Source organism: Protopterus annectens, chromosome 3.part0 (genome assembly GCF_019279795.1).
Source record: "Protopterus annectens isolate FY-2018-M chromosome 3.part0, PAN1.0, whole genome shotgun sequence".
Taxonomy (NCBI): Eukaryota; Metazoa; Chordata; order Ceratodontiformes; family Protopteridae; genus Protopterus; species Protopterus annectens.
Genome location: NC_056731.1, coordinates 734649218 through 734665619, shown reverse-complemented (window position 1 = coordinate 734665619; position 16402 = coordinate 734649218). Strand labels below are relative to the sequence as shown.

At 39.1% G+C, this 16402-nt stretch overlaps 1 protein-coding gene across 1 annotated transcript in view; it reads left to right on the top strand.

Moving 5' to 3' along the window:
• Window positions 1-16402, top strand: part of DPY19L1 (dpy-19 like C-mannosyltransferase 1) — a 2139210-nt gene that overhangs the window by 1682987 nt on the left and 439821 nt on the right. The window contains exon 16 of the mRNA XM_044065091.1: window positions 3048-3115. Coding sequence (XP_043921026.1) covers window positions 3048-3115 — 68 coding nt within the window. The remainder of the gene's footprint in view (window positions 1-3047; window positions 3116-16402) is intronic.

Here is a 16402-nt window from a genome sequence, read left to right as displayed (position 1 = left end):
AGTATATTCATTTTCACTATTGATACTTTTGCTAATACCGGTAGTTTTAAATTCTTCCATCTGTCACAATCAGCTATTATGTGCTCCCATACTCATTTAACATTATTGTTATAAAAGTCCTTATTATCCGTAGAAGTTGATACCCAAATATTTAATATTTTCTTTACATGTTAACTTCCCCATCAGGGCCATTAGTGAAAAAGGCTTTGGGGTTCTTAATGGGAAGATATTCATTTTCTGTAAGTTAATTTTATAATTAGAAACTACTGAAAATTCGTTTATGAGCTTTAATATCTTTTCACTGTCTGAAATTGGGGTTGTACAATAAATAATAAGATCATCGGCGAATGCTGACATCAATATTTTATTCCTATAAATTATTGGTGCATTATGATACAAATTTTGCTTGATATATAAAAATAGGGGTTCTAGATATAGGTTAAACAATAAGGGGGACATGGGACAACCCTGGCGAGTACCATTTTTAATCTGTATTCTGTTAGAATAAGTCCTATTGATGTATAGCGTAGTGTATGGATTACTATATAATATTTGTAGCATCTGAATGAATTCTTGGGGCAAGTTAAAATAGGGTAACACATCAAACAAAAAATTTATGTCTACTCTATCAAATGCTTTCTGGGCATCTATTATAAGAGCATAGATATTAAAGTTGTTTTTAGCATGCGTCATCATATTATGCAGTGTGAGTGTGTTATCAGTGGTTTGTCTAGTTGCCATAAATCCAGCTTGTTCCTTAGAAATTAGATATATCAAAACCTTCTTTAGTCTCGATGCTATAATTGATGTTAAAATTTTCATATCCACATTCATTAGTGCTATTGGTCTGTAATTATCTGGGTTAAGGGGATCCAAATTGGTTTTATGTATGAAAATTGTTTTTGACGCATTGAGGTGGGGTCACTAATTTTATTTTTAGTTATATAATTAAATACATGAGACAATTCTTTTCCCAAACTATCAGCAAACTCTTTGTAAAATTCAGCTGTAATACCATCAGGCCCTGGCGACTTATGTACTTTCATATGTTGAATTGTATATACTATTTCTTCTTTAGAAATAGGTTTAATCAGGTCACTTTGCAGGCTCTCTTCTAATTCTGGAAAGTTAATTTTTTGCAGAAAACTTTTATTCTGGTTATGTAGAGACCTATCAGTTTGCCCCTCATACACCTTAGTATAGATTTTCCCAAAAACATCAACAATATCCTCAGTTTTAGAATATATTGTGTCGTTATACTGAATTTCCGAAATATATCCAGTTGTTTTTGATTGATTTATAATCCTTGCCAGTGCTTTTGATGGTATTTGAAGCATTGACCTTTTCAATGCTGCAGCCTCCCTCTTTCAGTAGGTGTGAAAGCTCTGAAGGGCTTGACACCCAAAACACTCTCTTTCTTCGGCTCAGCTCATGTTGACGAATGGTTTGGGTACATGGAAAGTGTTCTTGAACCTTTGGAAGCTGGCTCTCTGTTATAGCTTTATCTGGATACAACCCATATAGCTAAAAGTACTGCAGGAATGATCTGAACATCTGCTGTTTATGGTAAGTGTACTTACACAACTGTGTTTTCTTTAATCATCTCTGTGGAATGAGATTGTTATTGAAGTGTAGTTTCAGAACAATCTTTATCCTTAAAAGCCAGATGACCTTTAGCTCTACATTTCTTTTGAGATTACTGAAGTTGTCACAACTCTTGCTGCTTTTCATGCCATGAAATGGATTTTACTAGAAACATTCAAGTTTTTCAGTAAGCTCACTGAGCTATAGATAAAGGCAACAAGAAGAGCCATTCAGTACCCAAGAACTTCTTAGTGAATCCAATCTGTAATGGGATCTTTGTTTTTACAAAATCCAACAGTCTTTTCTTTTTTAAACTTCTAGATCACCGACAATTTCTCTTCCTTGCCTTGTCCTCCAATTATGTCAGTTATTATTAATATAAAGTATCCGAGCTTGGGTTTTCAGTCATATTATGCATTTTGGCTGATCTCTGATCTCATTAGCATAGTTTTGTACTATTCCTTAAATAACTCTCAATCTTCAACCTCTCAGTCTAAACAAGTAATCCTAACATCCACTTTAACTTATGTACAGTCACACTGAGTAAAATATTTACATTTTTCGCCCAGCACTGAAAACTGTAAAATAGACCCTCCAAACTCCCCTGTATTTATAAACTTTTAAAGTCAGTTATACGTTTTATTCCAGCAAACAGAGTGACCAAACGAGTCATGTGACATCTCAAAGCTCCATAAGTTCTCTTACCAAATAAACTTTTAAGAACATTTCAGAAGTAGAAATAGATGTATTATAACAAATGTATCTAAGGAGAGGGAAAAAAAAAAAAATATATATATATATATATATATATATATATATATATATGTGTGTGTGTGTGTGTGTGTGTATGTATGTATATATATATATATATATATATATATATATATATGTGTGCATTGTCACACATGTACATACATATATGATGTGTATGTATAAAGCATTATTTTGCAGCGTAAGAATCCCAAAGAACTAATTTTATTGATTAGAATCTTGCCCTATGTATTAAGATGTGCTGCAGTTGCTGCTAGAAATAAATTATTAGCTATGAGAGGCAGTTAACCTTAACAATGGTTCTAAAAGACAGTTATTGCAGCAGACCAGGATTCAATTTGGGCTTTTTAGGTATCATTTTGGGTTTTCCAAATGGGATCTTTGCAGTTAAGAGGTTCAATCACTATACGTTTCTTATTACACACAATTTTCACATGAACACAAATATTGCTATTGCTACATTTGGCTTATTTCCCATTTTGAGTATTGTTTTTTGGAAAGCAGTTTGAGGAATCTGAGACTCCACCCTCATCTTCTGGTGTGTACACAGTTGTCTGATGAAGTAGGTGCTCAGTCAAGAGTAATGTATGTCTTGATTCAGTCCATAGAGTAATGTCAGTTGTTTCCTGTAATGGTGAGCAGTTCGCAAAACTATACTTTTCCCATATGACTTCTGTTTTTTTAATTTTCAGACACTGTTAGGTATGTGGTACTCAGGAAAGACAAGCCTGCAAGCTACAACAGTGGATGGAAATAAAAGGTACTACTTTACTTTATATGTTTACATTTATATTTATAGTTATTTGTCTCTTAACATGCACTAACACATGCACACACACACACACACACACACACACACACACACACACACACACACACACACACACACACACACACACATATACACTGTGGTTGAAGTGACACTTAAGTTTCAGTGTTATCCAGCAGAATATTCTTATTTCTCAAAGATGCATTGGAGAACAGTGCAATGCAAAAGATGCCTTACCATTCGCTTTAAAGAAAAAAGTCATGGAACTAGTCTGCTTTTCTTCATTCAGAAATGTTTTTTTTTTTTTTAGCAAGAAGTGATGGGATTCAGTGCAAGTCAGGTGTTTAGAAGTCATTGTTAAGGTAGATCCTGCAAATGTACAGCACCTTGAGAGGGAAATGTATGGCCTGAATGTATCCACAGAGACTTAAAAAGAGAAAGTTAAAAGTCATGGAGTTTCATAAGCTTTATTGCATTCTGTTGTCCTTAACAGGTCATTTGCTTATGTCCCATATACCCTTATTACAGGAGGTTGAATGTATCACACAGTGAAAACCCTAGGTTGGCTAGGTTTTTCTTGTAGTTTTTAGTGATTGGTTTGTCTGTGTAACCTTTTCTTTGGATGTTAGTTGGGATATTTTGCAGACAGCTTAATGGTATAGACATCAGCGGGATTATATATCCTGTGTTTCTAAAGCATAGCCAAACCTTCTACTTTTGTTCTGCTGATGAGGTAATAAGAAGACTGAAACATTTGTCCAGTGCTAATGGGGTTGGGTTTATTGACCTGAATGTACCCAGAGAGACTTAAAAAGAGACAATTAAAAGTCATGGACATTTTTAAGCCATATTGCTGAAATACTTGCTGTCCTTAAAGGGTCATTTGCATGTATCCCATGGGCCTCCATTACAGAAGGTTTAAGGTAACACACAGTGAAAACTCTAGATTGGCTAGGTTTTTCTTGTAGTTTTTACTAATTGATTATATCTGTTACCAGAAGTTGTCTTGGTTTTATGTTTTCACCTAAAATGTGTTTTGGTGGTTATTGTTTCATTCACAGGAATGGAATTTTCACTTTTCTTCCATGTTGTTGTTTTAGCTAACCTGGATATTTCTTTACATATGGTACACATTTTAAGTGTATTATCTCTTCTAACCCCTTCCTTAAGAATAATACACAGTTTAAAATATACATGAAGATGAAGGTATTTATGACTGTTTCTTACGTCAGTGCCACAGATCAGATGGGCTTAAAGAAGTAGGTGTATGCTGTGATACTGTCCACTTTATGTTTTCCTTCTTCCAAACCTGAGTTTGACAAGTTTTAGACATAGAGGATCGGGTAGTGAAGGCCAACTGGTTTTTTGCTCTCTATGGGAGCAAGAAAGAAATGCATATCTTTCTGTTTCAACTTTATTTGAGGAAGCTGCTAATAATCAGATGGCATCCATAGGGACTGAAGTGGTTTTACAGAGTATGAGCAATTCTGCTAGTTTGTCTTATGACTTTCAAAGAAAAGACCTTAGCAGTACCTACATCAGCATTTGTAGTGATATCCCCTGAGCTCAGACAGATATAGGGTTTCAAATATGGATGAAGCTAAATGCTGTCCCCTGGGTGCAGCCAGACCTAGTTATTTCAATGAGGGATGAACCCAATACTTCATCATAGTTTCTTCAGGCTAAGCTCACGATGGCTGCATCTCTCTTGGGTCATATTTTTTATTTTGGCTTCCTTCATTTAAGATTTTTGGCAGATCATTTTAGTGTAGTTTATTGCAGGAAAAATATAATATTGATACCTTTATTTGACCTACATCAGCATTTGCATAGAATCCAGTGTCATGACCATTATTAGGTAACTATGAAGGTTCAAGAAGTGAAAATTAAAAGATTCAAGTACTACTTCATCTGGTTTGTCTGAAGAGTAGAATGTTTTTCTGTATAAATTAGATTCTATTTTCTCCTTATCAAAAATTATATAAGGACTTTTTTATGTGAATATTCATTTTAATGAGAAATGTTTTTAGTGGACATATATGGAAACTAGTGTCTCTGAAAAAAAGAGATAGTAAGAAATGTTATGGTTCTGAGAAGCAAAGCACACACTATGTTTTGTTTGGATAGGATTTTTACAAGTATCACAAGGCAAGTCATACATTTATGTTTTAACATTTACCTACATTTGGAAAGATGGTTTCTTTTGTATCTTTACCAGTATATGCAAATTTTGAAGTCGCGGTGGTGCAGTGATAGCGTTGTTCCCTCACAGCATGAGGTTCTCCTGTTCAATTCTCGGCTGGAGTGCTTTCTGTGTGGAGTCTACATGTCCTCCCCCGCGGTCGAGTGGCGTTCGAAAGACATGAGTGAATGGGCATGCCTTAGCTGAAGGTTGGGCGTCGGGCTGGCAACTCAGCACCATACAAATCTACTGCCAATCATTAGCGGACCGGAGTTCCGCTGTGGCGACCCCTAACCAGGAAAAGCCGAAAAGAAAACAACAACCAGTATATGAAAATTTTATTACCTTAAGGATGGTTAAAATATAGTGGATTATGATTGGATCTCTGACCTTTGCAAACTTGTTATATGTTTTGGGCTGGGATTTCAAAAAATTTACTTACAGCGTAGAGTAATGTGTAGCTGAAGAGGTGAACCTTGATATCAGTTTCAAGAACGTACAGATATTTATGACTACAGAGACTTGATTATAATGCTTTGTAAGTACATGGAGCTTTAGCTTCCCAGATTTACTACAGATTACCTAAAATAGTGTATAAATGCAAAGTGTTTTACATCCTAAAAAGCTGTAACATATAATGTGATAGTGTTCAATCTCGCCGTTTGTTCTTACACATGGGTTCGGAGCCGATCCTCGGCTCCGTGTCGGCCGCTTGCAAGCTCTGCATCGAGGAGAAACTCGAGACAACCTAATACCCACAATCCCCCTCTGCCTTTACCCCAGATCTAGTTTGCCGCTGCTGCGTTCGCATCACTGGGATCTAGCTCAAGCGACTTCAGATAAGATATAACTTATTTTGTTATATTTGAAGTAAAATTTGTTCTAAAAGTACTTTTTGGTAGACATTGTGTATGTGTGTGTGGTAAGGTTAATTCTCGGTACCGTTAAGTTACTTAAACTGGTTAAGGTTTCTCGGGGCCTTCCACCCCTTACTTAAAATTTGACAACCGGACTGACTTTTTATCGGATTCGACTTTGTTTCTACTGGATTTGTCTCTACTGCACTTGACATTTTCTCTTACCTGTAAGATGTCTGAGAAAATTAAATCAGGCTTTAAACGTTGCCAGTGTGGCCAAAAAATGTCAGTTACTGACAACCATAGTTCCTGTGTCTACTGCCTTGGCCCTCTCCACTTACAAGAGGACTGTTCAATTTGTCACTCTTTTAGTGGGAGGGTCATGACAGAATGGCGCAGGAAACTCATGGACAGGGGGTTATTAAAACCTTCCTTTCAGGAGGCTCTGGATGCTTCAGACCAGGCATCCAAATCCTTGAAGGAATCGAAGACGTCGGAGCCCAAGTCATCGGCTCCGAGCTCTTCGAGTAAAGTTAGATCACCGGTTCCACAGACTTCGGGGCCGAGTGTTCAACTGGTATCAGTTCCTGAGCCTCGAGTCTTGGAACCGGTGATGGAGCTCCCTCCCTCGACTCTATTGAGGTCGGCTCCGTCTTCGGTTCCTTCGACCTGTTCTTCTTCTAAGCTCTCCGATGTCGATGTGGATCATGTGGTGCAGAAGTTGTTGGAGCATTCGGCCCTATCCAAACTTATTTCGGTTTCCACCCAGTTGGTGTCGAAACTTGAAGGCCTTCCATTGTCTCCATCCATTCCTCCTCCGAGACCTGTCCAGTCTTTGGAGCCGGAAGAGGTTGCTCTTCTGATTGTGGAGCCCTCGGGTCCAGAACCGTCCTTTTCTCGGTCTGTTCCTCTCACCTCGACTCCGTCGGACCCGGTACCGGAGTCTCGGAGCCGACGATCTGTCCTTGGTTCGGGCGAGTCGAACCGACGTTCGGTTCCGACTCTTCCTCGGGCCTCGGCGGATCGATTCGGCTCCGTCCTCGGGTTGATGCCTTCGGTGCCTGTCTCGGGATTCTTCCCATTTCTTCGAACTGGGAGATTCTTCGGGACCCGGGGCTTCGATTTCATGAGGAAGGTGTTGTCTACCCAGACAACCACATCAGTAGAAGCAACCTCTCCTCCCCATAAAGGGCGTTATCCTCCTCTGCACCCACGGCCACAACCAAGCGTCGAGCACCGGTGTCTCAGCCACCCCTGGAGGGTGCCCCTCTTCTCGGAGGCTTCTTGGATGCTCCCACGAAGAAGTCCCTAGGAAAAGGTTGTGTAAGAGGAGACACTTAGATTCTCCACAAGAATCTTTGACATCCGATACTGACTTGGATGAGTCAGAAGGGTCCCCTAAGTCACCTTCAGAAGATGTCTCTTTTCTGACATATTGGAGATCCTGAAACAGAGAGGTGACTGGCAGTCCCTTCCCCTTCTGAGGATGAGTCAGTCTTGCTGAAGGCATTCGGTGCTCGCCCTTCCTCCTCCTGGGTCACTCCGCCGATGAATTAATGGAACTTATTGCTCAAGGGCGTGGAGGCTCCTGACACAGTGGAACCAGTCCCTAGGAAGCCCAATAAGTATATCACTGCACCCCAGGACAAAACTTACTTGACAAAAGGAGTTCCAGTTGACGCTATGGTGGTGGCAGCGGCCACGAAAAGGAGATGTCGGAATCTTCCTCATCTGTCCATCCCTAATAAAGATTCTAGGACTATGGACAGGTATGGGAAGCGCATTTTTAGTTCAGCGGCTTTTTCCATGCGATCCCTGAACTATTTGACCCACTTTACGACTAGAGAGGATCTAGTCAAAGAGTTGGGAGATACCCTCCAGGGTACTACAGATGCTGCTGTCTCAGAGAAAGTGACAGCGCAGCTTAATACCCTTACATCCATTGTGAACTCGTCCATGAGGCTGATCTCTTACGCAGCGAAGGTTCGAGTAGGGCAGCAACTTCAGCGATTGCTCTTCGCAGACAATCCTGGATGCGCTTATGTTCATTTGGAAGCCTTCAAGTCTTCCTTTACTAACGCCCATTTGACGGTGCCACTCTTTTTGGCCCCAAAGTAAAGGAGACCCTTACCCGGTGTGAGCAGGAGGGAAAGACTCTGTCTGCTGTCGGAGTCCGTTTTTCCACCCCAACCAGACCGTACCCCAAAGGGCAACGTGGTGGAAAATGTGGTTTGAAAACCCCAAGGATCTTTCCCAGGCACACAGGGTGATGCCCTTCTAGAGGCAGAGGAGGGGCAGAGGTGGAAGACGCCACCCTGGCGGCAGAGGGGTCCAGAATCAAGGTGACAGGGATACACTCCCTGGTAAACCTTTCCAGCACTCCTGAGAGGAGGCCCGACTGTCCTGCTCTGGAGGCAGTCGGGGGTCGCTTAGCTTTATACCCTCAGGCCTGGCAAAACATAACTACAGACAAGTGGGTAAAAAGCGTGGTTACCAGAGGTTACAATATACCATTTCTTTCCCATCCCATTCCAAAGAAAAGACTCCCAGATGTACCGCCCCATCTGCGAGAGCCAGCAGCTATAGAAATTTCAAAGCTGCTAGAAAAGAGTCATCCAACCAGTCCCAGCGGACCAGAAAGGATTCGGGACTTACTCAAGGTTCTTTTAGTTCCAAAGAAAACAGGGGACTGGAGGCCCATTCTGGACCTAAGCGACCTCAATACCTTCCAAGAAAGAAAAGTTCGAATGGTCACGCTTCAATCGATCCTTCCATTCTTACAGAAGGACGACTGGATGTGCTCAATAGATCTGAAGGATGCATACTACCACATCAAAATGGCCAGGGCATCCAGAGATCATTTGCGCTTCTGGCTGGGTGCCAGTCACTTTCAGTTTCGAGCCCTGCCCTTTGGTCTGACCTCAGCCCCCAGGGTCTTCACCAAATGCATGGCAGTGGTAGCGTCTCACTTGAGACGCCAAGGATTCCAGGTGTTTCCGTATCTGGACGACTGGCTCCTTTCTGCCACCACCCAGTGTCAACTAGTACAGGCCAGAGACTATACTCTTCAACTGTGTATTCACCTAGGAATTTCCGTAAACCGGAAAATCCTTACTACAGCCATCACAGAGTATCTTATTCATAGGAGCGGAATTAAATACACATCAGTTAATTCTAAGACTTCCTCCAGAAAGGATACTTTCACTTCAGACTCACATCGTCTTCTTCTTTGTCCAGGAAATCCCCAGCAAAACTAGTACTGAAGGTTTTGGGACTCATGTCAGCTTCTCTTATTGCAATACCCTTGGGAAGACTGCACATGAGAGTCCTACAATGGCTACTGTTTGCACAATGGTCGTTCCAACAACTACCTCTAACACACGAGATTCTTATAACGAACACATGCAAAACACACCTAAACTGGTGGCTTCAGACATGCAACCTTTCCAAGGGGAGACCATTTGTGCTACCCACGCCTACGGTTACGGTGACCACGGACGCTTCCCTGATAGGGTGGGGGGGCATCTTTCAGGGACAGACAGTCCAAGGCGAATGGACCAATTTAGAGTACAATCTGCACATCAATGTTCTAGAGTTGAGGGCAGTGTTTCTAGCGTTGCAACACTTTGCTCCCCTTCTTCCTCTGGGAACTATTGCAGTTCAGACGGACAACATGTCGGTAGTCTGGTACATAAACAAGCAAGGGGGAACCAAGTCCTATCAGCTATGCAGAGAGGCCATGAGAATCTGGCAATGGGTGGAGTCCACGGGTCGCTTTCTGATAGCAATGCACATCCCGGGGTCATCCAACGTCATAGCCGACAGGCTGAGCAGAGCAATACTGTTACAGTGGTCCCTAAAACAGTCAGTTGCGAAAAAGATTTTTCGCACGTGGGGCCAGCCTTCCTGTGATCTGTTTGCGTCTCCAATGAACGCCAAATGCAGGAGCTACTTTGCCCTATTACCTCCAGGGAAGTCCCCAGGGACGCACTGATTCACGATTGGCCCCCGGGACTCCTGTACGCATTTCCTCCCTTCCCCCTGATATCAAAGTTTCTCCAGAAAGCCAAAATCCTACACAGGACAATAATCCTCATTGCCCCATTCTGGCCTCGTCAAATTTGGTTTCCCTTCCTCATGACACACTGCATTCGGGGACCCTGGATCCTGGACCTAGAGCCAGATCTATTGACTCACTCGTCGGGGCTCCCCACCCTCGCTCTTCTCCCTCCATCTAGCAGCTTGGCTGCTCCAATTCTAACTTAGCCAGGTCTGATCTTCTTTCGCCTGCAGTTCAGAATATTTTAGTGGCTTCTCATAAAGCTTCCACTACTAAAACATATACTAGTAAATGGAAGCGCTTTGTATTCTGGGCGAATACACAGCAAGTGGACCCTGTCATAGCTCCTTTGAATAAAATATTAGAGTTTTTAACAGACTTGTTCCATCAGGGTGCTTCTCCTGCCACATTAAGAGTTCAATTGGCTGCCATTTCTAATTTCCATGTGGAAGAATGTGGGGCTCCTGTTATGGCCCACAGACTTTGTAAAGCCTTTTATAAGGGGCTTTTCATATTAGACCACCAATTAGATCTCCTACGTCACCTTGGAGTCTAAACTTATTGTTATCTAAGTTAATGCTGCCCCTTTTTGAACCAGCCTCCTCTTGCCCGTTGAAATTTTTGTCATGGAAGACTCTCTTTTTGGTAGCCATTACATCCGCTAGGCGAGTATCTGAACTTTAAGCTCTCTCCATTAAGCACCCTTATTTGATCTTTCACTCTGACAGAGTTTCTCTTCGCACTAATTCATCCTTCCTTCCTAAAGTTTGTTCTATTAATAATATTAATCAGTCCATTGAATTACCCACTTTCTTCAAGAATCACTCCAATAAAATGGAGTATATGTTGCACAAATTAGATGTTCACAGACAGCTAAGGTTTTACTTGGATAGAACAAAAGATCACAGAAAATCTGATCAACTTTTTGTAGCCTTTTCTGATAACAGGAAAGGAGTACCGGTTACCAAAAGAACTCTTTCTAAGTGGTTAACTGATTGTATCATCTATGTCTATGATTCTTCAAATCAAACTCTTTTGCACAAACCCAAAGGACATTCCACAAGGTCAGTGTCTACATCCCTGGCTCATGCAGCCCGCCTACCACTAGACGCTATTTGTGCGGCTGCTACTTGGTCTAAGCCACATACATTCATTTCTCATTATAAGGTAGACAAAGTTTCTAGGGACAGGGCAACCTTTGGTTCCACTGTGCTCAAGAACGTCCTTCCGTGAGTTCCTCAGGAACAAGGAGCTAGGACGCTACCCATGTGTAAGAACAAGCGAGATTGAACACTATCACATATAGAAGTTATGTCCTTACCATAACGTTCCATGTGGAGTGTTCATCTCGCTTTGTTCTTACATTCCCACCCTCCGCCCTTAGGAAGAACGTTCAGTTTGGTGCCTGGTCTGGGGCATTATGCTTCTGCATTGCAGTTGTTGTGTATATAGTTGACATGTATATATATGTGTGTATATGTATATATATATATATATATATATATATATATATATATATAGACTCTTAGTTTCTGTGCATATGGGATATTGGCATGAGTGTGCTCTCTCTGACTACTGGTTTGCTTGCAAACTAGATCTGAGGTAAAGGCAGAGGGGGATTGTGGGTATTAGGTTGTCTTGAGCTTCTCCTCGATGCAGAGCTTGCAAGCGGCCGACACGGAGCCGAGGATCGGCTCCGAACCCATGTGTAAGAACAAAGGCGAGATGAACACTCCACATGGAACGTTATGGTAAGGACATAACTTCTATTTAGCGTTGCATAAGCAACGAGTCCCTCTGATGAGCAAATTGCTTTAAAATATGGCACTTCATTCTGTTTTGTGTGTGTGTGTGTGTGTGTGTGTGTGTGTGTGTGTGTGTGTGTGTGAGAGAGAGAGTGAGACAGTGAAATGCATTACAGCATTTAAAGCCAAGAAAATGTTTTTGACAGTGTTTTATGGTCTTTGCTGTTAAAGCTCTTGCTTGAGGTTAGTGCTTAACAGCACGCACTGAAAACTGCTTAAAAAAATGCAAACACCTTTCTTACATTAGGAACATGTTTAGAAACATTATCTTTTTTCCTTACATCAGAGCATAATCATGCCCCATGCACTACCTATATATCTGATACTTTACAAAGTATGAAAAGAATTCAAACCAAGATATGAAAGGTTAATATTGGCGACCCAAGATAGTGGGCTACATACACACTGGTTTACAAAGTCCATTGAACATGTCATAGAAACATATAAATGTAGGTTTTGTAAAACTGAATTGGAAACAGTCGCATACCTCATTGCTATTTGTGACATACTAATGGCAGAAGGACTGTGTACTGAAAGGCATAATACTGTGGCAAGACTATTGCACTGAGGATTGTGCATTATGGAATTGAAGTGGCTGAAAAATACTGGAAATATGAGCCACAAAGCATCACAGAAAATGATGAAATTTATATCACATGGGTCACCCATTACCAACAATTCAAAAGATAGATATTAGAAAAATGGATATAGTGGTCCATGAAAAGAAGACAAAAGTAGCACTGATCATTGAAATCACCATATCCAGTGACTACAGTATGTTGCGTACAGAGAGACACAAAGTCATAAAATATCAGGATCTGGTAGTAGGAGCAATAGGTCTTATAAAAAAGAATCTCCAGTCGTATTTAGATGTAACCCTTCACAAATTGCAGGAGGAGTCATTACTGGGCACATTGCGGGTGCTGATAAGAGCACTTTTGGCTGTCATCAAAGACTGAAAAAAGAACATACAGATTACAGTTAATCATATTATTGGAAACCAAGTTTAAACTCTAGACTATTTAGGAATAGTCTTAGACAAGAATATAGAGGAAACCTTACAGCTTAACTATGCTAAAGCCATAGACTTAATCAAGACATTAATAAGCAAATGGAATAATTTGTTTATAACATTTGATGATAAGTTACAACTGATAAAAATGTTTTTGTTACCTAAAATATTATATATAGCACAAACCCTTATACTCCCACCAGGAAATAAAATCCTTAAAGAAATCACTTCAACTCTGATGAAATTCCTATGGTACCCCAAAAGAAATAGAGTGGCATATTCTCATCATATCAGAAAATGGGATGGGGGGGGGGGGTAAAATTCCCAGAAATTGAAACTTATATAAGGCATCTATAATTAAAATAGTGATGAATTGGATAAATCCTAGATACTCTTCCAACTGGAAACAGTTACACTCCATTATACTAATGAATGAAAATTATTTATCAAAGAATGCTTTGGTAGCTGACAAAGATAACAAGATATGGCACTATTTAAGTGTAAAGTTAGACTATAGTACAACAAAATTAACTAAACTAACACTAATAAACAATATTTTTGATGTGTTTAGAAAATTCATTAACACAAATTTAGGTATAAAACTGTGGCATGGATTTTTAATACCATTTACTATTACAAGGGATTTCCCTGCTAAAACACACAGAGAGATTTTTGGTTTATGGGAAAATAGTAACCTATTTTGTTGGTTGCAATGTATTGAAAACCAACAAGCTTTGAACATACAAAGTATATTGTCAACCTATGGTCTATCCCCTAATGACTGGTTGGTTCTTCAGAGTGCCACAGCATACACTAAGGATCTGTGTAGAATAATACATAACTCATCCTTCAAAACCATACCAAAAATTATAAACTGGATTTTTGGAATTCTATATAATAATATCAATGTTAAGAATGGATTATCATATCTATATAACACTTTAATTGTTTATAAGACAGCTCCTAAAGATTCCTACTGGCAATACCTAACTAAAGGGTTTCAAGTATCATTATCAATGGAAGATGAAACAAATATTTTAATTTCAGTTAAACTAACTTCTTACTCATAATTCTGAAGGATTTTTCATTGGAAATTTCTACACAGATCCTTTTTGACACCTGAGAAACTCTCAAAAATGAACCTTTCAAACAGCAAGTTATGTTGGAGATGTCATCTGTTCACTAATGCTGACTGGTCTCATATTTTTTATGACTGTACTAATATTAAACCATATTGGGATGAGGTTAACACATTTCTTCAAGCTATCTATACTGATATATTTGTTTTGACAAAGTCTTTAATTTTATTGAATGTTGTTAATAGTAATAATATGAAGAAAGATGACCTGTATTTGTTGTGGACAATGTTAGCAATAGCCAGAAAATGTATAACTAGAAGATGGAACTCTAATGTAGCACCCACAATAGAGGAATTCCTATCATCACTGAAGAAATGCATACTAGTGGAGAAAAGAACTAAAGAGTTAAGAACTTTTCCAAAACCATTGGTTAATAATCCATAGAGAAAAGTTTTGAATTTGATTGATACCCTACAGATGGAACCAAACTCTTCCTAACTATCATAGTTTATATATTAACTTATTATTTAACTACAAATGTATTTATCTGAATCCCTTTTGTCAGGCTAAATGTAAATACTGAAACAATACTAACTTCATGAACTTTAATCATACTTTGACTTAGAAATGGGGTCCATTCCCATCATGGTGTTAGAAACCCAAAAGATTTGGAGAATTTAAAAAGTATGACAGTATGTAGCATGCAAGCTTTTTTTTGTCAGAATTTCATTACAAAGCATTTGGTGTACTTTGTTGTGTATTTCTTGTAACAATGTTCCCAGCAAAATAGAGAAAATAGTTGGGTATAAATAGGAGTTTTTTTCCTCATCAATATATCTGCACTTTGTAATTTAGCAACACCTATTACAACACAGTTTTTTTTTTAAAGTGGGGCTAGTGTTATTTAGATCAGTCTTAAACACATTATATTACATTGAATTTTTTTAAAGTTCCAGTGACACAACATTAATTGAGATTAGATTTAATTTTTAATTTATCTGGCTTTGTTGTGCATATCTCTTTTCCTGAATGAGACTGGCATTTTAATTTTTTTTTTATTTTCTTATTGGGACCAAATAAGTGTGTTAGCCAAAGTACCCAAGTATTGATTTATATGTCATATGGAAAGCAGCAGTTATCAGCATGTTTGTACAATAGCATTTTTAGTCACTCAAAACAAACTAAATAAATGAATGCATAAAAAAGCATATTTATGTAAGGTATAACAGTTTATTATAAAGCTAGCTCTTTTTTAAATTGCGAGGTGATATTCCCTACTAAGTAGTATATTAAGTTGATCAACCCAAGATACTTCTCTATGAGCATTTCAGTTAGTCTCAAAAGGTAAACTGGATTAATTTGTGCCACAGTTCTGCCACTGTCCTAATAATGTTTGTAGCACAGCTAAGTTATATGTATTTCTATGAATGTAAACATTCACTATTAGTACAAGACACAATAGGCAATTTACTGGATATACCTATCATATGTTGCTAATTATAGATTTCACAAGAACAAGCTAAGTTGAAATTATGATGATTATCATTCTGTTTTGTTGTAACAAAACATTGCCACTCTTTGATGAATATACTTTTGTAAACTGATGTTACCTAATGTTGATGGGGCATATGTCTGAATGGCATTTTTTTATTTCATCAAAAGTTTGTACTGCATCGCTGTTGCAAACTGTTATAATTTATCTTGACTGAAAGGGCAGATTTATTTCAACTGCTTGTGCTGCTGACCCTCATGTGTCTCAGAGACTCACAGATGGTGCTCAGCAAACATAGCTAGCTGTGAGCTTTGCCTAGATACCTTGGTATTCAGACACTGCCTACTATATGACCCTGGAACACTGTTAGTCTCCCTTCCTTCCTTCACCTTGTCATTAACATTGTTCTATTTTTTGTCTGCTTTTCTAGATCCTTATTTCCATTTGTGCTAAATTGAAAGCAACCTTGATAAATTGAATCTAGGTTATGACAAAATACAGGGATTGCAGGCACAGCCAATACACTCCATGAAACATTGTGCACAACCAGCAGCGTGCTCCTACAAAGAAATAATGTATAGAAATGCATGTGAAAATTGCTAATTTAGGCTGTAGCTTTACCCAAATTCTCTAATTATTCTAGCAGTTGTATATGCTGCTGTGCTTAACTGTAACTGCTGAAACTAGTCAGAATCCAAAGTTCCTTTTCTAATTGCCCTCAGCCAGTAAAAGAAATCGTTTTCACTTTCAAATTATAAGACTGATTGGACCTTTAATGTTGTTATTATCCT